The 26,907-nt window shown below is 37.4% G+C and overlaps 1 protein-coding gene across 1 annotated transcript in view; it reads right to left on the bottom strand.

Annotated features, from left to right (window-relative positions):
* The window catches only part of SH2D1A (SH2 domain containing 1A), a 146,496-nt gene that overhangs the window by 37,208 nt on the left and 82,381 nt on the right, over window positions 1-26,907 (bottom strand). The window contains exon 2 of the mRNA XM_053691470.1: window positions 22,553-22,616. Coding sequence (XP_053547445.1) covers window positions 22,553-22,616 — 64 coding nt within the window. The remainder of the gene's footprint in view (window positions 1-22,552; window positions 22,617-26,907) is intronic.

Genomic DNA, 26,907 nt, shown 5'->3' with positions numbered 1-26,907 from the left:
TACTGTGTGCATTGCCTTTTTCACCCTACACTAACTCTTTCAGCATTAGTGTGTTATGTGAAGGAAGAGAAATTGGTCTACATTCTGTCAACTGTGAAAACATTATCTCAGCTTATTGCTTCTTAAGCTTTCAAGAACAAAAAAAAAAGCGTGAGAAAGATTACGTTAACGGACTAAACACTTCCTGTTTTTTGTGCTTTTTTATTTTATTGTTTGCAGCGACGTTTGTTAAACCTACTTTAAGAGATAACACTGACTCATTTAGGGCATCAAAAGCACATATACATTTAACACTTTGCACTTTGGTAATGATAGCAACATTTAAAAAAAAGTTGCTTTAGGCACTAATAATGTTTATTATGTTAAAATATGTTTAATATATTAATTTATCACACTGATATATTACATTGTAAAACTGTTTGCAATGTGGGAAGAACTGTCATATTTAATGAGCTATTCCAGCAGGTTTAGCCATTAAAGGGATATTAAAGTCATAGCATAAATAACCAATTAAGCACGGCGTTACAAAGTACATTTTTCTTGCAAAATTGACAAGGTTTTGCAATTCAATAGCAGTTCAGAGATACACCTCTAGAAAAGTTTACTGGAAACCTGGTCTCCTTTGTTGTGGCTAGTTATGGACAAATGTAAATAAATAGTTGTGTAAGATGTTACAGGCTCAGGTAAATGTAAACATATAGGGCCAGATTACAAGTGGCACGCTAATTATAGAGTGGGTCACAATAAGCAAAAGCTAATATTAGCGTGCAACTTGATATTACAAGTCCATGGTAAATTCCATTTACCAGAGAAGGGTTAGAGTGGCCGACATTAGTCCACCGTAACCTACACGTTCAATGGATGTCACAGCTTCACTAAATAACACATATTACAAGTTCAAAGTTATAGTTTGCACTCAAGCGAAAAGTCCAAACTGCTCTAGAATATTAAGCATGACTTTAGACCTGAAGTAAAATGTAAGAGTCAAAATAAAAATTGACAGTACTCATCAAAAACATGTTTAAATAAAGTATTACACTCTTATATACACTTTTAATTAAAAAAAAATAATTTAAATATACATAAATAGGTTTTAAAAGGCTTAAAAAGGGATATGGCAAGGTGTTAGAAAGGCCTCCAATGTATTTGTGTGTGTATTATATATATATATATATATATATATATATATATACACAGTATATATATATATATATATATATATATATATATATATATATATATATATATATATATATATATACAGTCATGGCCAAAAATATTGGCACCCCTGCATTTCTGTCAGATGATGCACCACTTCACCGAGAAAATTGTTGCAGTTACAAATGTTTAGGCATTCTCATGTTTATTTCGTTTGTTTGTATTGGTATGACACAAAAAAGTGGAGAAAAAAAGCCAAATCTGACACATTACACACATAACTCCAAAATGGACTGGACAAAATTATTGGCACCTTCTCAAAATTGTAAGAAATATTTGCATTCCAAGTTTGTGATGCTCCTGTAATATGTAATTAAATTCACCTGTATCAATTAACAGATTCTGAGAATATAGAAATCACAACAGTAACCAGTTAAAATGGTGATAACTTTGCTAAACCTTTGTGTTGTATGTCTCTGTGTGCCACACTGAGCATGGAGAAGAGAAAGAGCAGCAAAGAATTGTCTGAGGATTTGAGAACAAAAATTGTGGAAAAGCATGGACAATCTCAAGGTTACAACTCCATCTCCAGAGATCTTAATGTTCCTGTGTCCACTGTGCGCAACATTGTCAAGAAGTTTACAGTCCATGGCACTGTAGCTAAACTCCATGGACGTGGACAAAAGAGAAAAAATTATCAAAGATTACAACAAAGGATTGTTCGAATGGTGGATAAAGAACCTCAATCAACTTCCAGATAAATTCAACAGACCGTCAGGCACAGGGTAGAAATTTAGGAAACAGTTAAGTACCTTTAGTCAGGAAACAGTTAAGTATTTCAGATGTAATTCTGTTAATACCCACCCACTCATGACACTATTATCACACTTGTCTGTGATAGGTCCGAAGACATTTACACGATTATTGGGGGCGTGATCATCAATAGCCTTAAATAGCCGACTATAGTGCGGCGCGTTCACCTTTGAAAAAGCCATGCAATGTGGCGAAACATGTTAGGGACGTTAGGGCAATGGTGAGGAGTCCTAGGAGCTCCTGTGTTTTTAGAAAGCCTTAAGCTTCCGAACAACTTACTGTAGTCAACTATTATATCAATCTATGCCTCACAAGTATTTACTAATGACATATTTTACGAGTGTTAAATGTAAATGGTGAAAGACAGCACCTCTCTTTTCCTTTCTTGGGCACAGGAAAGGGTTAGCCAGACCCCAATATGTATTCAAAAGAAGTAATTTTCCAGCCTCCAGTTAAATTTAAAAGACCTTTATTAGTTTCTTACAGGGTCCATCATATCAACCAACAACGTTTCAAACCTATTCCAGGTTCTTAATCATGTCTATTGAATAGTGTACAGGTGTGTCTTTTATACCTGTTCAATCTTCTGTCAGTTTGCACCATAGTGCCATCTTGTGGTTAAAATTTAAAATTGCATGTGATAAATACATTTTTAGATTTATAGGTGTTTATTCTTTCTTTGTGATTAGAATATAATTTTCTAAGTCTTTATATTTGTCACATGAAATGTTAAAACCAGATTACTATATATACAATTAAAAACCTATACACATAATAATATCAGAATCAATATGCTACAACAGATATGTGCTACCATTTTTAGAAAAATAATGACCATTCAAAATCTTTGTTCAGACCTTCAGGTATCATTGTATTTAATTTATTTATCCAATACATCTCCCTTCTTTTCAGCATTTGGTCCCTGTCACCTCCCCTAATGGGTCTGTCAACTTGTTCAATTACTTGAAATCTAAGTTGACTGATGTTATGACCCATGGAGAGGAAGTGACAAGAAACAGGAGCTTCCAGATTTTTGTTCCTAATGTTAGATTTATGTTCAGTAATTCTAGTTCTTACTTCCCTGCTTGTTTCTCCTATATAAATTCTGGGACACGGACATTTGATGAGATATATGGCGTATGTGCTTCTGCATGTTAAATATTTCTTTATTGGATATTTGGTTCCCTTAATGGGATGTAAAAATTCTTTCCCTTTTATTATTGAACCACAGTGGCTACAATGTAAGCAAGGATAACAACCTCTATTATCTGATCCTATTGTTGTTTGTGAATTTTTCTTTTGGCTACCTATATCTGCCCTTACCAATAAGTCTCTCAAGTTTTTCGTTTTTTTGTAGGCTATCATAGGTATGCTTTTGAATTCTTCAACCTGGGGATTACAGTCTTTCAATATGTGCCAGTGTTTATTTATAATGTGTGATATCTTTGTTCCTAAGGAGTTGTATTGAGTAATAAATATCATTCTGTTTTCTTGTGTCTGCTTTTTTTATAGTGTCTTTTTGATTTTTGCAGTATTCTAATTGTTTTGTGACTAATTCTTCTGGATACCCTCTTCTTTTAAATTTTTCTGCCATTTCTGTTAGTCTGATGTTGCATTTCTTTTCGTCAGTTACTATTCTTTTTACGCTTTTAAATTGGCCTTGGGGTATTGCCTCTATTTTTTTTTTAATGAAAGCTGTCATATTGTAATACTTTATTTTTGTCTGTTGGTTTTACATATAAATCGGTTTTCAAAAAACCTTGTTCTTTATATACAAAGGTGTCTAAAAAGGCTACTCCTGTTTCCTCCATGTTGAGTGTGAATTTGAGACCAGCGACAGATGTGTTAAGATGTTGTACAAATTGCATTAGGCTACCAGTGTCACCCCACCATATGCCAAATATGTCATCCACAAATCTCCACCATGCTGCACCATTTTTTAGGAATAATGGATGTGAATATATGAATTTCTCTTCTATGTGGGACATAAAAATGTTGGCATATGTTGGGGCGACACTGGAGCCCATTGCAGTACCTTGCTTCTGCAGGTAAAAGGTGTCTTGAAATAAAAAGTAGTTTTGATATAGTATAATAGATAACAGATCTGTTAGAAATTGTATTTCTTGCTCATTATATTTGTTATTGGTTTTCAATGTGTTGGTTACTGCTTCAATTCCGCTTGTATGCTTGATTGATGTATATAAGCTAGTAACATCTAATGAGTATAGAATGCATTTATCTCCAATCTGTCCAATATCTTTTAATTTAGCAAGAAAATCATTAGTGTCTTTTAGATATGATGATGTATCTAATAAGTAGGGTTGTAATACTTTATCTAGAAAAACTGCAATTTTTGAAAAAATGGAATTCACCCCTGCCACTATTGGGCGTCCTGGTGGTTGAAATTTGTCTTTATGTATTTTAGGTGAGATGTATATTACAGGTCTTACTGGGTTTTTTTCAATTAGACATTCTTTGAATTCATTTGTAATGATCCCATTCTTAATCGCTATATTTGTGATGTGTTCTATTTCTTTCCCTATTTGGATTGTAGGATCTCTAATTAAGGCTTCATATACTGTGGTGTCATTTAGTTGTCTTTGTATCTCTTTCACATAATCAATTTTATTTAATAAAACCACTGCTCCGCCCTTATCTGCTTCCTTTATTGTGATTTCATTGTTATTTTTTAACTTGTTAATGGCTTCTTGTTGTTTCCTATCTATTTGTACTAGTCCTTTCTTTTTATTTCTTTTGAATAAGTTTTTTACTTCTTTTTTAACTAATTTTGCAAATGTAGCTACACTGTGTTGTAGGGGTGGATTCAATTTACTTTTTCCTTTAATACCAAATGTTTTAGGATCATTGAATTTTATGTCCTTTTTCTTGTCATCAATCTTAATTGTTATAGGTGTTTCTATCATATTTTTAAGTGTAGAAAAGTGTACTTTAAGTTTCAATTTCCTGAAAAACCTCTCTAAATCTTGTTCTATGATGAATTCATCATGTGTGTTTGGTAAGCAGTATGATAAACCTTTATTTAAAATTGCATATTCTGTGTCTTCTGTGACATCAGTCAACTTAGATTTCAAGTAATTGAACAAGTTGACAGACCCAGGAGGGGAGGTGACAGGGACCAAATGCTGAAAAGAAGGGAGATGTATTGGATAAATAAATTAAATACAATGATACCTGAAGGTCTGAACAAAGATTTTGAATGGTCATTATTTTTCTAAAAATGGTAGCACATATCTGTTGTAGCATATTGATTCTGATATTATTATGTGTATAGGTTTTTAATTTTATATATAGTAATCTGGTTTTAACATTTCATGTGACAAATATAAAGACTTAGAAAATTATATTCTAATCACAAAGAAAGAATAAACACCTATAAATCTAAAAATTTATTTATCACATGCAATTTTAAATTTTAACCACAAGATGGAACTATGGTGCAAACTGACAGAAGATTGAACAGGTATAAAAGACACACCTGTACACTATTCAATAGACATGATTAAGAACCTGGAATAGGTTTGAAACGTTGTTGGTTGATATGATGGACCCTGTAAGAAACTAATAAAGGTCTTTTAAATTTAACTGGAGGCTGGAAAATTACTTCTTTGGAATATTTTACGAGTGGCAACTTATAGCTATTGGCACTATATACTCAATCCTGAACAACAGAGTGAATGAGAGCGTATGAATGAATGTTTCTCTAAGAAAGCGTGTACGGAACAGAATATCTATCTAACCCAACTTTAAACTAGTGTGAACAAGTCTGGGTGTGTACGGATCTTAACCATATAATAATCAGCGTATGTATGTATGTAATAGCGCATAATTAGAGATCATTATTTATTTGCTGATATTAAAAAGTGCGCTTGTGACAGTACATAATTGATAACCATTATATGCCCGGTGGTATACAACAGAGCATGGACACAGACTCCTAAAATCCGTTGGCATTTGATTAAGCGAATCTACCGCACTTACCTTTCACCTCAAGTAGCCAGTATAAACACACACACGTGTGTTTGTGACGTTGCACAACTGGAGACTATCAATATCTGACACACTAATCTATACAGCTCTCTACTCAACTTGATTAGACAGTTGCGATTGCAACAGTTACTATATCCAGTTTATTTTGTATATATTAAACAGTGCACTTGCGATAGTACACAATTGGTAACCATCAGTTGTCTGCTGATACATAATAAAGCATGGACACAGACACCTAAAACCCTCTGAGATCTGTTTAAGCAAATTTACCACACTTATTTCTCACCTTTAGTGGCCAGTATAAACACACGTACGCTTGTCTGTGACGCTGCACAACCTGAGATTATCAATATCTGATACACTGATCTATACAGCCCTCTACTTGGCGTGATTAGACAGTTGCGAGTGCAACACTCACTACATTCAGTTTATTTTGTAGATATTAAACAGTGTGCTTGTGACAGTACATAATTGGTAATCATTTCTTGTCTGCTGATAAATAACGGAGCGTGGACACAGAGAGCTCTAAATCCTGCTACCTAAATACAAATCGTGGTGTTATTATATAGTTCAATATATACTTGTATATCGCAAGTGTCTATTTATAACAAGTAATCTGTAAATGGCCATCTAAGCCGGGTGGATATCATATTGTTTCTAATACTGTACCACTACCGGCACAATATATCAGTAACTATGGAAAAAGCCAAGAGCACCATAATCCAATGAGACGCTACTGAGTCCACAAAATGAGTATTGTTACCTAAGTTACTGAACTATACATTACTTCTTGCCATATCATATAACCGTTACTCAGATCGTTAAGTGAACTGCCTGGGGAATTTGACTACACTTAGCATCACCCTAGCAAATGAATAAGATTACTAGAGCGTTATATACTGAACTCCACTAATATTTCCTGTGGTATACACAGACTGACAAGAAGTATTAATACCAACACTCGGTTACTGTGCTAACTCTACTCTCATTAAACATGTTATGGGACCTTAGTGTATTATACTATCAACAGTGACAGCAAGCACACCTTGGTACTCTGAGTTAAGATTTCCATTGTTTCACCTAGTGATCTCATTCACAAATAGTAGTTGGGCAGTATCTATTTTTAGTTATAGATCTGACTTATCGCTTCAGATTGTCCAATTGCACGTTTTCCTACATCAGTGATAATCTATTCATGCTTCTCTCTGACTTGCAGAGCCTGCATTTGCCACATAGTGGTCCAATTTAATTACAATTTTATTTTTCAAGTAATTAACTGATATTTGACCCATATGCAGGCAGCTAATATTGGTGATACCCTTGAACAGTAGTATCGCCTGAGTGTATTATTGTTGATTAACACATTGCCACGATTATCTTAGTATACTACAGTCGGTGCTTAAGTGTGTTTTTAATCAATTTTTCCTATTTTATTTTTGACCCCAATAAAAGTTATATTTTAACTTAAGTCAATTTTCTTGTCTCCCAATCTCCATCCTTGGATTATATTCAGTGATTTAAATCATACATACATCCTTTGCAATCGACCTGGGAGTGCTTATTAAGTGTATTCTTTTCTCTTAGCTTAGTAATCAAGTCTATACACATAGCACCCACACTAAGCCATACCAGTTGGCTAAATAAATACAAGACAGGTCATTTAAATATAAGTAGTGCCATTGGTAACCCCTCCAATTCACAGGGTAGAAATGTATCAGCTCGCACTATACGTCTCCATCTGAATGAAAAGGGATGCTATGGTAGGAGACCCATGAGGACCCACAGAAACATAAAAAAGCCAGATTGGAGTTTGCCAAAACTTACTTGAGAAAGCCGAAATCCTTTTGGTAGAATGTGCTGTGGACAGCACATTGTATACTATTATACTGACTCTTTTATGTTTGTCAACTACAGAAATATACCTAAATTAAAATCTCTATTCATACCTTTAGGGTTTAAAGAGTCTAAGGTATAAATCCAAAACAGTTCTTTTCTTTTCAACAACAGCTCCCTATCACCCCCTCTCCTGGGTATAGGGACCCAGTTTATTACTTGAAACCTTAAAGTGACAGTCTACCATAGAATTGTTATTGTTTTAAAAGATAGATAATCCCTTTATTACCCATTTCCCAGTTTTGCATAACCAACACAGTTATATTAATATACTTTTTACCTCTGTGATTAACTTGTATCTAAGAACCTTCTTCCAGCCCCCTGATCACATGACTGTGACTGTTTATTATCTATTGTCTTGCATTTAGCATTGTTTTGTGCTAAACCTTAAATAACCCCCTGTGCCTGAACACAGTGTTATCTATATGGCCCATGTGTACTTTCTGTCTCTTTGTGTTGAAAAGAGATTTAAAAAGCATGTGATAAGAGGCAGCCCTCAAAGGCTTAGAAATTAGCATATGAGCCTACCTAGGTTTAGTTTAATCTAAGAATACCAAGATAAAAAAGCTAATTTGATGAATAAGTAAATTGGAAAGTTGATTAAAATTAATAGTCCTATCTGAATAATGAAAGTTTAATTTATACTAGACTGTCTCTTTAACTGTGAAATACTGTGACCTGCCTCTAGAAAATGACAGGCCACTGGGGCTTCTTTGTCTTCCCTTCTAATGCCAGAATTACGCTGCACCATTCTATCTCTTACCCTTTGTGTCGTTTCACCGATATAAATCCTGGCACATGGGCACTTAATAAGGTACACAACAAAAGTGGCATTACATGTAAAGTACACATTAATTTTAAACCTTTTGCCTGTTATAGGGTGAAAGAAACTGTCTCCTTTAATTACACTATTGCAACTAGAGCAGCCTAAACATGGGAAAGTACCTTTCTTTTGTGCACTAAGGTAGCTAGTTGTATCTCTCTTTAAACTACCCACATCAGCCCTGACTAACATGTCCCTCAAATTAGGTGTACGTGTGTATGCTGGCATAGAAGGTTCCTTAAATATTTTCACTTCTGGATGACAATTCTTAATAATATTCCAATGGCGTCTAATTATTTTCTGTATATTGGAACTGTATGTGTTAAATTTTGAAACAAATACCATTCTTTCCTCCTTATCCTTTCTTTTTGTAAGTTCAAGCGCTTTTTGGCATGGAATCCTATTCACTTTTTCTATGCTTTCTTTAATTAACTCTACAGGGTAACCCCTTTCCTTAAAATGTGTGCCTTCCTCAGTCAGTCTAGTCTCAACCAATGTATCATCTTTTACAATTCTTTTAACTCATAACAATTGACTCTTGGGCAAAGATCTTTTTAAGGAGGGGGGTGGGCACTGGTATAATGCAAGTGTTGAGATCTGTTTCCTTACGATAAAGATCTGTTAGCAAAGATCCATTATGTTTATATACTTTTGTGTCCAAAAAATTAACAATCTCCTCACTCCATGCGAAACAGATCGCAACACCTTGTTGCACTATACCAGTGCCCACCCCCTCTTTAAAAAAGATCTTTGCCTAAGAGTCAATTGTTATGAGTTAAAAGAATTGTAAAAAATGATACATTGGTTGAGACTAGACTGACTGAGGAAGGCACACATTTTATGGAAAGGGGTTACCCTGTAAAGTTAATTAAAGAAAGCATAAAAGAAATGAATAGGATTCCACAGCAAAAAGCGATTGAACTTACAAAAAGAAAGGATAAGGAGGAAAGAATGGTATAAACAAAGAAACGGGTAAGGAGCACCGAGCCGGTGGGGTTAAAAAATAACCTTTATTATTTATGTTAATAAAAGCATAAGCATAAGCATAAACCCTGGTAAAACCTCTGTACAAAAATCAGAAAACAGAAATACTGGCTGACATGTTTCGGCTTTTAGCCGTACTCGTAGCCCTGTATTTATTAACATAAATAATAAAGGTTATTTTTTATCCCCAGCGGTTCGGTGCTCCTTACCCGTTTCTTTGTTTGTATACATTTCTTTGGCCATCTAGTGAGCACGGGTCAGGTGTAAGGGCCTTACAGGGGAACGTTCTATCAAGCCAGTCCAACAGACCCAAGGTGCAGTGTGATAACGGTGGTCCGGATAAACAACTGGAAGTCACTGGATGTTATTTGCAAGATTTGGAGAATCATAACCCCTTTACAGCTCATGGAGTAATAATGGCTTGGGGAGAATAGTACCAAAGCAAGCTATTTTGAATAGTGAATACAACTTAGCTGCAGAGCTCTGAACCCAGGAATTGTGAGTACACAATGATTTGAATGAATATACACAGTAGCAGTTTTCTATTGACAATATTCTATTAATGCATCATGACAGCATTGTCCCATATGAGTAACTCACTTGGTTCTTTATTATATCACAACAAGAGTCCCTAGAATCTGACACGAAGGAAGGTAAATGAGTTTCTGGCTCTGTTTGGACTGGCCTTATTAATGGAGCATGATTTGTTGTATAATTTACAATTTACAACTGAACTGTAACGTAATTTGATCAGTATATCATTATTGTTAAATATTGTTGATTACCGGTATCTTGAAAGTTCTTTGAGTGACTCTTATACTGTTATATACTGCAATATGCTCAATTCTAGAGACATACCATGTTTCCTCATTTTTTTCTGAACGTAATAAGTGTGAGTTCTGAATTCCCACACATTTTTGTGAGGAAAGAATGGTATTTGTTTCGGAATTTAACACAAACAGTTCCAATATACAGAAAATAATTAGACGCCATTGGCATATTATTAAGAATTGTCATCCAGAAGGAAAATATTTAAGGAACCTCCTATGCCAGCATACACACGTCCACCTAATTTGAGGGACATGTTAGTTAGGGCTGATGTGGGTAGTTTGAAGAGAGATACAACTAGCTACCTTAGTGCACAAAATAAAGGTACTTTCCCATGTTTACGCTGCTCTAGCTGCAATAGTGTAATTAAAGTTTCTTTCTCCCTATAACAGGCAAAAGGTTTAAAATTAATGGGTACTTTACATATAACGCCACTTTTGTTGTGTACCTTATTAAGTGCCCGTGTGACAGGATTTATATCGGTGAAACGACACAAAGGGTAAGAGATAGAATGGTGCAGCATAAATCTGGCATTAGAAGGGAAGACACTTTCTAGAGGCAGGTCACAGTATTTCACAGTTAAGGTTTCAAGTAATAGACTGGGTCCCTATTCCCAGGATAGGGGGTGATAGGGAGCTGTTGTTGAAAAGAAAAGAACTGTTTTGGATTTATACTTTAGACTCTCTAAATCCGAAAGGTATGAATATAGATTTTGATTTAGCTATATTTCTGTAGTTGACAAACATAAAAGAGTCAGTATAATAGTATTTCCCCCTAAATAATTTTGTAATCGATAGACCTGTTCCATATCCGCATGCATTTGTGTAATTTTATTTTGATTTTAATTGAAAATAATTTTTTCTCTTCTGCCATTAGAGGGAGCTTGATTGACCTAAGAATGTAACAGGCAAGGAAGAGTTAAAGGGGAGGAGTTAGTCCACCTGGTTAAGGTATTTAAAGGTGAAAGGTAGCACTTGTATAATTGACATGACTAAGGGTATTTGACCCGAAACGTAGTCATTTGTATACCTGCTCCTGTTTATGTGACAATAAAAGGAAGATTTTTGCATATTCCAGGTGCTGCTGCCTTTTCATTTGGACTGATTAAAGAATTCTGTGGTGCAATGTTGGGCCAGTGTCAGAAAGTTGGGTCTCCGTCAGAGGTCATGGGTCTTACAGCAGGACAATGACCCAAAGCACACGTCAAAAAGCACCAAGAAATGGTTTAAGACAAAATGCTGGAGAGTACTGAACTGGACAGCAATGAGTCCGGATCTCAATCCCATAGTGCACCTTTGGAGAGATCTCAAAACAGCAGTTGGGAAAAGGAACGCTTCCAATCTGAGAGACCTGGAGCAGTTGGCAAAAGAAGAGTGGTTCAAAATTTCAATAGAGAGGTGTAAGAAACTCATTGCTGGTTACAGAAAGCAATTTATTTCAGTTATTTTCCAAGGGGTGTGCTACCAAATATTAAATTGAGGGTGGCAATAATTTTGTCCAGTCCATTTTTGGAGTTTTGGGTGGAATGTGTCAGATTTGGGTTTTTCCCCCCACTTTTTTGTGTACCAATACAAACAAAAGAAATAAACATGAGATTGCCTAAACTTTTGTAATTGCAATAATTTTCAGGGCAAAGTGGTGCATTATCTGACAGAAATGCAGGGGGTGCCAATATTTTTGGCCATGAATGTATATATATATAAATATATATAATATATATATTTTCTGAATCCACCTGGATGCAGCTTCGCTTCAGGCACAGGGTAGAAATGTGTCAGCTTGCACTATACGCACAGCCAAGATTCTTTTGGCTGCCTCACGCAGCAAACATTCCTTCGAGGATTCTTGCGCAGCTAGCAACACTGATGGACAAGTTATAAACACGATTATAGTATATATATATATATTTTCTTTATAAAAAAATACCTATATATGTATATATCTGTATATATTTATATAGATATATATCTAGGTATATATATATATATTTTACAAAATAATATATATATGTTTAAAACTATAAAGAACTTTTTCTTCTATGTGAACGGGGAAACAAAGTAGAGCACCACTTGTTATCTGGCCCACAGTTAACTTTAATTTTTCTAGCCTTTAATGTGTTTTTAATTATCCATTTTACTTGCTGTTGGGTATTAAACTGTTTAGCTGTTTTTGCCTGTTGAGACCACCACCTATACTAAATTTCTATATTGCAGTACTGGCTTCAGAAAAGCTATGTAAACAAGATCCAGCAGTGAAGGCTGGGAGAGATAGTGCCAGGGTTTCACCCTGACTTCAATAGTTATTTGCTGCTTTTTATCTTGGCTACCATTTTAGACTTACCTGTCTTTTCTCCTTGCCTGTAGCAGAATGTGTAACACTGCTCACTGCTCCCAGGCACCCCCTTTTATGGCCAAACTGGAAAACATCATAAGAGAGAGACAGGTTGCAGTCCCAGAATGATGATGTCATCACTTCCTATTTAACTGCCTTAGTCCTGTTTGCCATTGCCCGAGCATTGTCTCTGATCTCTCTGGCTTGTTTGAGGTCCCTTCTGGTTACTGATCCCTGGCTAGTTCCTGAGTTTACTGATCTTCGTGTTCCTGATTCTTGCTCGTCTGACTATATGCTCTGGCTTTGACTCTTGGCTTGTTATTTGGCTTTATGTCTTGTAATAATTTTTTGTTATTTCTTAATAAAGATATGAATAATTTAGAATTTTACATCTCTGTCTGGTTTCTCATAAGTGCAATTTGTTATAGATTTAATACTCGCCAGCTGGTATAACGATTAATTGGAAACAGTACAGTGCCCCTTTAAAACAACATTTTTAGAACAGTGTAAAAAAACAATTTATCTTAGAAATAGCTATGAATTCTAACACCACACAAAATCCCTTTTTGGAGATCTCTTCTAACAAATTGCAACAGAACCAAATAGATAGTATGGCAAAAGTTTAGGTTACTGCAAACTTTATTGCTATACATTTTTGTAATGTAGGTAGGATGAAATCTGGTACTTCAGCAGGGAACTACAGACATGAAAATTTTAATTAAATCTACTCAGTAGTTTATTTTTCTTTTTGTTTTACTTCCTATGGGAGATATTACAATTTTACACCTACAGACAAAACTTTTGAATTAAATAAAAAGAGAGAAGTGCTCAACCTGGGAACGAACAATAGCATAATAGCTTGTTCTATGGCTAGTTACCACCCTAGAAGCAGCCTCTTTTTGCTCAATATGTGCCTTTCACAGAGAATAACTTTCCTGTAGCATATCAGTCTGATCCTGACTTCACAGTACAGTCCAGCCCCGAAATACCAGGCAATCCCTCTCTGAACAAGAGAAACAGCAAAACCCCAGACGTACGTTTCGGCCTATTGTGGGCCTCGTCAGTGAGGTGCAGCCATATCCCTCTAGGCACACTGAGCAACGGGTCCACGTCTGGATTCCCGCATCACACTTAGGGAGACTTCCCCAAATGTCATAATTTGCATAAATAAAAAGAGAGAAGCGCTCAACCTGGGAACGAACAATAGCATAATAGCTTGTTCTATGGCTAGTTACCACCCTAGAAGCAGCCTCTTTTTGCTCAATATGTGCCTTTCACAGAGAAGAACTTTCCTGTAGCATATCAGTCTGATCCTGACTTCACAGTACAGTCCAGCCCCGAAATACCAGGCAATCCCTCTCTGAACAAGAGAAACAGCAAAACCCCAGACGTACGTTTCGGCCTATTGTGGGCCTCGTCAGTGAGGTGCAGCCATATCCCTCTAGGCACACTGAGCAATGGGTCCACGTCTGGATTCCCGCATCACACTTAGGGAGACTTCCCCAAATGTCATAATTTGCATAAATAAAAAGAGAGAAGCGCTCAACCTGGGAACGAACAATAGCATAATAGCTTGTTCTATGGCTAGTTACCACCCTAGAAGCAGCCTCTTTTTGCTCAATATGTGCCTTTCACAGAGAAGAACTTTCCTGTAGCATATCAGTCTGATCCTGACTTCACAGTACAGTCCAGCCCCGAAATACCAGGCAATCCCTCTCTGAACAAGAGAAACAACAAAACCCCAGACGTACGTTTCGGTCTATTGTGGGCCTCGTCAGTGAGGTGCAGCCATATCCCTCTAGGCACACTGAGCAACGGGTCCACGTCTGGATTCCCGCATCACACTTAGGGAGACTTCCCCAAATGTCATAATTTGCATAAATAAAAAGAGAGAAGCGCTCAACCTGGGAACGAACAATAGCATAATAGCTTGTTCTATGGCTAGTTACCACCCTAGAAGCAGCCTCTTTTTGCTCAATATGTGCCTTTCACAGAGAAGAACTTTCCTGTAGCATATCAGTCTGATCCTGACTTCACAGTACAGTCCAGCCCCGAAATACCAGGCAATCCCTCTCTGAACAAGAGAAACAGCAAAACCCCAGACATACGTTTCGGCCTATTGTGGGCCTTGTCCGTGAGGTGCAGCCATATCCCTCTAGGCACACTGAGCAACAGGTCCACGTCTGGATTCCTGCATCACACTTAGGGAGACTTCCCCAAATGTCATAATTTGCATAAATAAAAAGAGAGAAGCGCTCAACCTGGGAACGAACAATAGCATAATAGCTTGTTCTATGGCTAGTTACCACCCTAGAAGCAGCCTCTTTTTGCTCAATATGTGCCTTTCACAGAGAAGAACTTTCCTGTAGCATATCAGTCTGATCCTGACTTCACAGTACAGTCCAGCCCCGAAATACCAGGCAATCCCTCTCTGAACAAGAGAAACAGCAAAACCCCAGACGTACGTTTCGGCCTATTGTGGGCCTCGTCAGTGAGGTGCAGCCATATCCCTCTAGGCACACTGAGCAACGGGTCCACGTCTGGATTCCCGCATCACACTTAGGGAGACTTCCCCAAATGTCATAATTTGCATAAATAAAAAGAGAGAAGCGCTCAACCTGGGAACGAACAATAGCATAATAGCTTGTTCTATGGCTAGTTACCACCCTAGAAGCAGCCTCTTTTTGCTCAATATGTGCCTTTCACAGAGAAGAACTTTCCTGTAGCATATCAGTCTGATCCTGACTTCACAGTACAGTCCAGCCCCGAAATACCAGGCAATCCCTCTCTGAACAAGAGAAACAGTAAAACCCCAGACGTACGTTTCGGCCTATTGTGGGCCTCGTCAGTGAGGTGCAGCCATATCCCTCTAGGCACACTGAGCAACGGGTCCACGTCTGGATTCCCGCATCACACTTAGGGAGACTTCCCCAAATGTCATAATTTGCATAAATAAAAAGAGAGAAGCGCTCAACCTGGGAACGAACAATAGCATAATAGCTTGTTCTATGGCTAGTTACCACCCTAGAAGCAGCCTCTTTTTGCTCAATATGTGCCTTTCACAGAGAAGAACTTTCCTGTAGCATATCAGTCTGATCCTGACTTCACAGTACAGTCCAGCCCCGAAATACCAGGCAATCCCTCTCTGAACAAGAGAAACAGCAAAACCCCAGATGTACGTTTCGGCCTATTGTGGGCCTCGTCAGTGAGGTGCAGCCATATCCCTCTAGGCACACTGAGCAACGGGTCCACGTCTGGATTCCCGCATCACACTTAGGGAGACTTCCCCAAATGTCATAATTTGCATAAATAAAAAGAGAGAAGCGCTCAACCTGGGAACGAACAATAGCATAATAGCTTGTTCTATGGCTAGTTACCACCCTAGAAGCAGCCTCTTTTTGCTCAATATGTGCCTTTCACAGAGAAGAACTTTCCTGTAGCATATCAGTCTGATCCTGACTTCACAGTACAGTCCAGCCCCGAAATACCAGGCAATCCCTCTCTGAACAAGAGAAACAGCAAAACCCCAGATGTACGTTTCGGCCTATTGTGGGCCTCGTCAGTGAGGTGCAGCCATATCCCTCTAGGCACACTGAGCAACGGGTCCACGTCTGGATTCCCGCATCACACTTAGGGAGACTTCCCCAAATGTCATAATTTGCATAAATAAAAAGAGAGAAGCGCTCAACCTGGGAACGAACAATAGCATAATAGCTTGTTCTATGGCTAGTTACCACCCTAGAAGCAGCCTCTTTTTGCTCAATATGTGCCTTTCACAGAGAATAACTTTCCTGTAGCATATCAGTCTGATCCTGACTTCACAGTACAGTCCAGGCGATCGTCTGGGGTTGTCATGTTCCTTGTTCAGAGGAGAATTGCCTGGTATTTCGGGGCTGGACTGACCTTACTTGGCGGGATCAGACTGATATACTTCAGGAAAGTTTTCTTCTGTGAAAAGCACACTGGTCTAAAAGAGGCTGCTTCCGGGTGGTAAATCGCCATAGAACAAGCCACTGAGCTGTTGTTCGTTCCTGGTAGAGCGCTTCTCTCTTTGTATGCAAATTATTATGACCCTGGGGAAGTCTCCCTATGGGTGATGGGGGAAACCAGACATGGACTCCTTGCTCAGTGTGCTTAGAGGAATGTGGCTGCACCTCACTGACGAGGCCCATAGGAGGCCGAGGCGATCGTCTGGGGTTGTCATGTTCCTTGTTCAGAGGAGAATTGCCTGGTATTTCGGGGCTGGACTGACCTTACTTGGCGGGATCAGACTGATATACTTCAGGAAAGTTTTCTTCTGTGAAAAGCACACTGGTCTAAAAGAGGCTGCTTCCGGGTGGTAAATCGCCATAGAACAAGCCACTGAGCTGTTGTTCGTTCCTGGTAGAGCGCTTCTCTCTTTGTATGCAAATTATTATGACCCTGGGGAAGTCTCCCTATGGGTGATGGGGGAAACCAGACGTGGACTCCTTGCCCAGTGTGCTTAGAGGAATGTGGCTGCACCTCACTGACGAGGCCCATAGGAGGCCGAGGCGATCGTCTGGGGTTGTCATGTTCCTTGTTCAGAGGAGAATTGCCTGGTATTTCGGGGCTGGACTGACCTTACTTGGCGGGATCAGACTGATATACTTCAGGAAAGTTTTCTTCTGTGAAAAGCACACTGGTCTAAAAGAGGCTGCTTCCGGGTGGTAAATCGCCATAGAACAAGCCACTGAGCTGTTGTTCGTTCCTGGTAGAGCGCTTCTCTCTTTGTATGCAAATTATTATGACCCTGGGGAAGTCTCCCTATGGGTGATGGGGGAAACCAGACGTGGACTCCTTGCCCAGTGTGCTTAGAGGAATGTGGCTGCACCTCACTGACGAGGCCCATAGGAGGCCGAGGCGATCATCTGGGGTTGTCATGTTCCTTGTTCAGAGGAGAATTGCCTGGTATTTCGGGGCTGGACTGACCATACTTGGCGGGATCAGACTGATATACTTCAGGAAAGTTTTCTTCTGTGAAAAGCACACTGGTCTAAAAGAGGCTGCTTCCGGGTGGTAAATCGCCATAGAACAAGCCACTGAGCTGTTGTTCGTTCCTGGTAGAGCGCTTCTCTCTTTGTATGCAAATTATTATGACCCTGGGGAAGTCTCCCTATGGGTGATGGGGGAAACCAGACGTGGACTCCTTGCCCAGTGTGCTTAGAGGAATGTGGCTGCACCTCACTGACGAGGCCCATAGGAGGCCGAGGCGATCGTCTGGGGTTGTCATGTTCCTTGTTCAGAGGAGAATTGCCTGGTATTTCGGGGCTGGACTGACCTTACTTGGCGGGATCAGACTGATATACTTCAGGAAAGTTTTCTTCTGTGAAAAGCACACTGGTCTAAAAGAGGCTGCTTCCGGGTGGTAAATCGCCATAGAACAAGCCACTGAGCTGTTGTTCGTTCCTGGTAGACACTTCTCTCTTTGTATGCAAAACTTTTGAATTGTTTGTATTGTGGTCTTTGAAAAAGAAGAAAGTTGTAACCACGTAGTTGATTACAGTCATTTAAAAAATGTATCTACTGATTTATCTACAAAAATCTCTGTTGAATTTTATGAAGATGTTCTGTTAAAATGAATGTAAATGATACCCTATATGCAGTATAGGTTTGCACTGCAGTTTTAGGCTTATTTGCTAAATCGAAAATATATTCAGAACATTGCTTAAAACATTTTAGTAATCTGAATATAATAGCAATTTTATATTATATTTAAAAAGAAAATAGAAATAGTGTTACTGGCTCATGTCCACTATTCAGTTTTGTTTTTGTTTCCTATATATACAGTAACTACCTTGGAAATATAAAGATTTCTGCACATCTCAGATAATCCAGCACAAACAAACTATCGGCTAGATTACGAGTTTTGCGGTAAGAGCTGCTCGGTGCTAACTTGCAAGTTATTGTCACCGCTCACCTCCCTATAGCGCTGCTATTACAGGTTTTCGAAAACCCGGCATTAGCAGGCAATATATGAGCGTTGAGCAAAATTGAGCTCCATACCGCACTCCAATACCAATACGAGCGCTGCTTTGAGCTGGTTTTACATGCTCGTGCACGCTTTCCCCATAGGCATCAATGGGGAGAGCCGGCTAAAAAAAAGCCTAACACCTGCAACAAAATTTATGTTTACACCTAACACCCTAACATAAACCCCAAGTCTAAACACCCCTAATCTGCTGCCCCCAACATCGCTGCCACCTACATTACACTTATTAACCCCTAATCTCCCGCCCCCAATGTCGCCGCCACCTACATAAATTTAATAACCCCTAATCTGCCGCCCCCACTATACTAAAGTTTTAAACCCCTAAACCTAACCCCAAGTCTAACCCTAACACCCCTAACTTTAATATAATTAAAATAAATCTAAATAAAAATTACTATCATTAACTAAATAATTCCTATTTAAAACTAAATACTTACCTATAAAATAAACCCTAAGCTAGCTACAATATAACTAATAGTTACATTGTAGCTATCTTAGGTTTTATTTTTATTTCACAGCTAAGTTTGTATTTATATTAACTAGGTAGACTAGTTAGTAAATAGTTATGAACTATTTACTAACTACCTAGTTAAAATAAATACAAATTTACCTGTAAAATAAAACCTAACCTGTCTTACACTAACACCTAACCTTACACTACAATTAAATAAATTACATTAATTAATTAAATACAATTAACTAAATTACAAAAAACAAACAAACAATAAATTATACAAAATAAAAAAGAAATTATCAAATATTTAAACCAATTACACCTAATCTAATAGCCCTATCAAAATAAAAAAAGCCCCCTCAAAATAAAAAACCCCTAGCCTAAAGTAAACTGATAATAGCCCTTAAAAGGGCCTTTTGCAGGGCATTGCCCCCAAAGAAATCATCTCTTTTACCTGTAAAAAAAAATACAAACAACCTCCAACAGTAAAACCCACCACCCACACAACCAAACCCCCCAAATAAAATCCTATCTAAAAAACCTAGGCTCCCCATTGCCTTGAAAAGGGCATTTGTATGGGCATTGCCCTTAAAAGGGCATTTAGCTCTTTTTCCGCCCAAACCCTAGGCTAAAAATAAAACCCACCCAATAAACTCTTAAAAAAAACCTAACACTAACCCCCGAAGATCCACTTACAGATTTTGAAGACCTGACATCTATCCTCAACGAAGCGGCAGAAGTCCTCATCAAAGCTGGCAGAAGTCTTCATCCAAGTGGGCCGGAGTCTTCATCCAAGCCGGCAGAAGTCTTCATCCAGACAGCATCTTCTATCTTCATCCATCCGGCATGGAGCGGCTCCATCTTCAAGACATCTGGTGCGGAGCATCCTCTTCAATCGACGTCTCTTCCAGAGTAAAGGTTCCGTTAAGGGACATCATCCAAGATGGCGTCCCTTGAATTCTGATTGACTGATAGAATTCTATCAGCCAATCGGAATAAAAGGGAAAAAAATACTTTTGGCTGATGCAATCAGCCAATAGGATTTAGCTCACATTCTATTGGCTGATTGGAACAGCCAATAGAATGCTAGCTCAATCCTATTGGCTGATTGGATCAGCCAATAGGATTGAAGCTCAATCTTATTGGCTGATTGCATCAGTCAATAGGATTTTTTACCCTTTAATTCCGATTGGCTGATAGAATTCTATCAGTCAATCAGAATTCAAGGGACGCCATCTTGGATGACGTCTCTTAAAGGAACCTTGATTCTGGAAGACACGTCAATTGAAGAGGATGCTCCGCGCCGGATGTCTTGAAGATGGAGCCGTTCCGCGCTGGATGGATGAAAATAGAAGATGCCGTCTGGATGAAGACTTCTGTCGGCTTGAATGAAGGCTTCAGCCCGCTTGGATGAAGACTTCTGCCAGCTTCAATGAGGACTTCTGCCGATTCGTTGAGGATTGATGTCGGGTCTTCAAAAACTGTAAGTGGATCTTCGGGGTTAGTGTTAGGTTTTTTTAAGGGTTTATTGGGTGGGTTTTATTTTTAGCTTAGGGTTTGGGCGGAAAAAGAACTAAATGCCCTTTTAAGGGCAATGCAAATACAAATGCCCTTTTCAGGGCAATGGGGAGCTTAGGTTTTTTAGATAGGATTTTATTTGGGGGGTTTGGTTGTGTGGGTGGTGGGTTTTACTGATGGGGGTTGTTTGTATTTTTTCTACAGGTAAAAGAGCTGATTTCTTTGGGGCAATGCCCCGCAAAAGGCCATTTTAAGGGCTATTGGCAGTTTAGTTTAGGCTAGGGTTTTTTTTATTTTAGGGGGCTTTTTTATTTTGATAGGGCTATTATATTAGGTGTAATTAGTTTAAAGATCTTGTAATTTGTTTTTTATTTTGTGTAATTTAGTGTTTAGTTAATTGTATTTAATTAATGTAATTTATTTAATTGTAGTGTAAGGTTAGGTGTTAGTGTAAGACAGGTTAGGTTTTATTTTACAGGTACATTTTTATTTATTTTAACTAGGTAGTTAGTAAATAGTTAATAACTATTTACTAACTAGTCTACCTAGTTAAAATAAATTCAAACTTAGCTGTGAAATAAAAATAAAACCTAAGATAGATACAATGTAACTATTAGTTATATTGTAGCTAGCTTAGGGTTTATTTTATAGGTAAGTATTTAGTTTTAAATAGGAATTATTTAGTTAATGATAGTAATTTTTATTTAGATTTATTTTAATTATATTAAAGGTAAGGGGTGTTAGGGTTAGACTTAGGGTTAGGGGTAATAACTTTAGTATAGTGGCGGCGATGTTAGGGACAGCAGATTAGGGGTTAATAACAGTAATGTAGGTTGCGGCGTTGTTAGGGACAGCAGATTAGGGGTTAATAATATTTAACTAGTGTTTACGATGCGGGAGTGCGGCGGTTTAGGGGTTAATATGTTTATTATAGTGAAGGCGATTTCCGGAGCAGCAGATTAGGGGTTAATAATTTTATTTTAGTGTTTGCGATGTGGGAGGGCCTCGGTTTAGGGGTTAATAGGTAGTTTATAGGTGTTAGTGTACTTTTTAGCACTTTAGTTATGAGTTTTATGTTACGGCTTTGTAGCATAAAACCCATAACTACTGACTTTCAGTTTACGGTACGGATCTTGACGGTATAGGCTGTACCGCTTACTTTTTGGCCTCCCAGGCAAACTCGTAATTCCGGTGCAAAGGAAGTCCCATTGAAAAAAGAATTTTGGAAAGCTGCGGTAGTTACGTTGCGTTACAGCCAAAAAAAGTGTGCGGTGCAGCTAAACCTGCAAGACTTGTAATACCAGCGGTAGTGAAAAAGAGCCATAATGCTGCTTTTTCACTCATACCGCAAAACTCATAATCTAGCCGTATGTTAATATATGTACACTCTAAGCATGTGCATAAAGATCATTGGTGATTATCCGAATGTAGAAGAACGAGGCTGTGCGCTGCATTCGCTCATTTTGGATCCAGATCTCAGTGTGTTGAAGTTTCAAAAGAAGAAATCGGGCACCGTAAAGAGCCGAATGCTGTGAGCAGGCGCCTTCCTCTGCATTCAGATAATCACAAATGATCTGAATGCACATGCTTAGTGCACTCCAGTGAGAAAATCAGATTTATTTTAATGTTGCAATGTCAGGTATAAACATAACCTTTTTTTTTCCTGTAGTGACACAAACTGTACATTATAACAAAATGACATTATAGATTATATTGTACAAAGAATACTTACTTCAGCAGTCCAGGAGCCAGTTGCTGTCTGATGCACTCTATATGTATAAATCAAGTCTTTGTGCCTGTTTTAGAGAGTAATGGGTTAATGACATTGTAACAAATAATATTCTCTGCTCTACACTCAGTTTAACACTGATGCTAATTTGCATATAATAACAGGAATAAAAATAAAAATATGCAGGTATATACATTTGATAACTGTAGTGCATATAAATGAATGATTACTGTGACTATTAAAATCTGTTAAACTCAGAAAAGAAATTTAAATATATAGAATCTGATCTCTTGTTTTGCAGTTTCTTTCTTTTTTCTCAGAACTATAATTCCTTTAAAGAGACATAAAAATGTAAATATATTTCGCTATATATCTTTCTCATTTAATCTGCTTTTCCTGTCATTTAAAATTGAAAATTGCAGTAATAGATAACTATTACAAAAAAAAATATGAAATGAATGTTATAAACCTACAGCATTATCATTTGTATTATAATTTATTTTAAATTTCCACCACTTCTTATTGTGTGCTCCCCTCTCATTTTTGGTTCCTGTGTATTGCATTAAAGGGACAGTCTACTCCAGAATTTGTATTGCTTAAAAAGATAGATAATCCCTTTATCACCCATTCCCCAGTTTTGCATAACCAACACAGTTATATGTGTTATATATATAATCTATGTTTTACCTCTGTGATTACCTTGTATCTAGGCCTCTGCAGACTGCCCCCTTATCTCAGTGCTTTTGACGGACATGCAGTTTAGCCAATCAGTACAGACTCCTAAAAAGCTCCACCGGAGTGAGCACTATGTTATCTATATGACACACATGAACTAGTACTGTCTTACTGAAAAACTTTCAAAATGCTCTGAGCTAAGAGGTGGTTTTCAACTGTTTAGAAATCAGTTTGAGGCAACCTGGGTTTAGCGTTTCAAAAATACCACCAAGGGAACAAATCAAATTTATTGATAAAAGTAAATGGGAAAGTTGTTTAAAATTGCATGTCCTATCTGAATCATGAAAGTTTAATTTTGACTAGACTGTCCCTTTAACTAATCAGTTTAAGATGAGCACTTTAAATCCTGTATTGCACCATACATGAAAACATAAAAAGGTAAATATTTTCTTAACTAAAGGATAAATGGTGTAGCTCTGATTTTGTCCTAAGGATCTTTACTTTATAAGTCCAAGGTGCTAGAGAATTTCCTGGGCATCTATAAGTTGCACATACTACACACAGGGCTCAAAAAACTCAGGAGCCAGGGAACAGCTGACTGCTGGAATTTTACCCCTAGCTTTTTGGGTTATTCACCTTATATTTATTTACACATATCAATTTATTGCTCCTAAAAGTATGTCTGGCTCCTAAATATTCTTACTGGTTCCTGATTTTTAAACAGATTTGTCGAGCACTACAGGGTGTGCAGGGAGTGCTATTCATGTTCCTGCACAATCAATAGCTTTTCTGGGGAAACATAGTTAAGATGGCAGCCAAACAAGGGGCAGTGGTAAAAAATGTTTACAAACATGGAGGCCAGGGCTGTCTTTAACACAGGGCAAAAGGGGCAGCTGCCCCCAATTTTTTTTTAGTTCATGCCAGACTGCTGATGTCATGTGACATGGGGGACACACACAGTCAGTCCTAATATTTTCACAGTCAAACGTTATCTGCTTATATTTATTTGTGAGAAACTGTGCCAGACCGTGCCGATGTCATGTGACATTCCAAGCTAGTGCCAAGTACTGTTTTAGATGTGCACTGTGCAGCACTGGATGCTAAGCCCTAACTCGGCATTCAGCCAATCCCACTGCATCAGAAAAGGTCCTGCTGGGGTTACCACTGTTATCAGGAAACTGCTCTGGTGGTAGGGATTGTTTCTGGGTAGGGCTGACTATAGGCGCATGCAGCAGAAAGCTGGAGTTGCAGGCATGTGAGGATTTGAGCATCTGTGCAGCTGCACACACTGCTCTCTTCAGTCTTGAAGCTGTGTGACTAGTCTGTATCCATGCAGCCGTGGGCAGGCAGCATCCAGTCTGCTGGTCCCCTTAGCCCTGCTCTTTCTGCTGTGGCCCTAAGATCAACTAACTGAAGATTGTTAGGGGAACAGTGCTCTGTAGAAAGGTGTCAGTGAGAAGAATAAGTGAGTGTACACATACCCCTCCCCCCATTCAGCATTGTCTAGTGCAGGATGAGAGGGAACTTGTTCCTAGCAAAGAAGTGACGTGCTGCTGTGGCTGATGTATAGTGTCATGCTGATACTTCACACATTAAGGTAAGGTTTATTTTTATAGTTTTTATTTCTCTCTGTCTCAGATTTTACAGCTTCCCATAGTAGTTCTACTGTTCCAGTCAGTAGACTTATATATGTCTGCACCTCCATGTTTCCGCCTCAGTCTTTACCTTGCTTTGCTCCTGTTGGCTGCCCTAAATCTCTTTAACCAGCTAACCTCAGACCAGAATCACATTCAATAGCATATTAAATTAATCCAGAGTGGAGGAATTTATTTATTTATTTACTGATTTAGTACTGCTTAGGTCCAGTTTCACATATTGCAATTTTTTTTTAATAATTAGTCCAGCAGTGGATGATCCACTGCTGGGATAATAATTTAAAAGAAAATTATAAAATAAATTGATTTAGTTGTTTTCTGGGATGTTGGGGTGGAGAGCGAAATTGCATGGGTGGGGGCCCAAGAAAATGTTTGCCCAGGGTCCAGTCAATATTAAAGACGGCCCTGATGGAGGCAACTTTCCAAGATGGTCATCACATACAAACTGATATTGATCATGTCAACAAAGAAGCAAAATAATATACATGATCCATACAAACATCTAATTGATCTAAAATGTAAACATAATGAGTCCATTTTGAAATTAACATTTTTAAAACTTATAAACACTTGCAATCATTAATGAATATTCACATGACTATAAGGGGCCGATTTATCAAAGCATCAATCTCAGTGCATTTGCTGGAGTCAATACTGTTGATAAATAAGAGTCATCAATGTTGCGGATATTCTTTTTTTTCCAACTCTATTTATACCATATCATTATTGTACATGAAGAAGCACATTTCTCTAAAGCTAATCTTTTATTTTTCATATGTTAATGTCCAAGAAATAGCTAGATTTATACCTGAAAAAATAATATCTCATAGAAAGTTATTTTTGTGTTTTATTTATTTGTTATACAAAAAAATCTAATATACAATATTTTCACATAAATTAATGTGTATTTGTATTTCTAGAAATCATGATATGACTATCTCATTTTTTTTCTTTTTTAAATGATTATAAATGCTAGAATTTGTACATATATCTTTGCACATACTTGTATATATATATATATATATATATATATATATATATATATATATATATATATATATGTTATGTCAGAAATCTTTTCCAAACTTATTTACATGTCCCTAAATTCCTTTTTTTTGTTCTAAACAATGTTGTCTTTCATATCTCTGTGTTTATTTATACCTCCACGATATGTATATATTGTAAATATATTATTATTCTATGTATGTGTTATGTCAGAAATCTTTTCCAAACATATTTACATGTCCCTAAATTCCTTTTTTTGTTCTAAACAATGTTGTCTTTCATATCTCTGTGTTTATTTATACCACTATATGTATATAGTGTAAATATATTATTATTCTGAGAAAGAATAATTGCAAATATAACATGTAATCAGGGTGTCATATGTATTTATTTGCCATCAATGGATATTTTAAGAGTTGGGCCAGTTGTTTTTCTGCACCTGTGTAACCCGTCCTGATTGCAGTCTACTTTTAAAAACCACCCCTAAACAGGTGTTATAAAATGGGATGGCATATAAGATGACATATCTTAATGAAAATGAAATTCAAGAGAGGGAAGAAGAACACTGAAAATAGCATGGCAATAAAGAGGTGATTTTAATTTCTGTTGTATCAGATTCATGACAGTTTAATCTTAGGTAGACTATCCCTTTGAGCTATCATTTTAAGATTATATTGAATCAAACATCATACGATTTTTAAAATCATTGTCTAAAATATTACACTGTGTGTCCTAATGTCATCATCAATGTTTAACTTTAATACTAATGTCACATATACATATTTTTTAAGTATAATACACAATGTAACAAATGGCACTTACAAGTTCTGATGAGTGATCAATGACACAAGTATAGATCAATTTAATTCATTAGTGAAATTAGTAAATGTATATTTCAATCAGATTGGCTGATTTCATTAATCACGTGATTATGCATTTACCAATAAGAAGTTGTTGAAAACTTTACTAGTTAATGGGTTGTTTAGGAGTATATATATATATATATATATATATATATATATA

The sequence above is a fragment of the Bombina bombina genome, chromosome 1, assembly GCF_027579735.1.
Source record: "Bombina bombina isolate aBomBom1 chromosome 1, aBomBom1.pri, whole genome shotgun sequence".
NCBI lineage: Eukaryota > Metazoa > Chordata > Amphibia > Anura > Bombinatoridae > Bombina > Bombina bombina.
The sequence above is the reverse complement of the archived record's forward strand: the minus strand, read 5'-3'. Positions and strand labels throughout refer to the sequence as shown.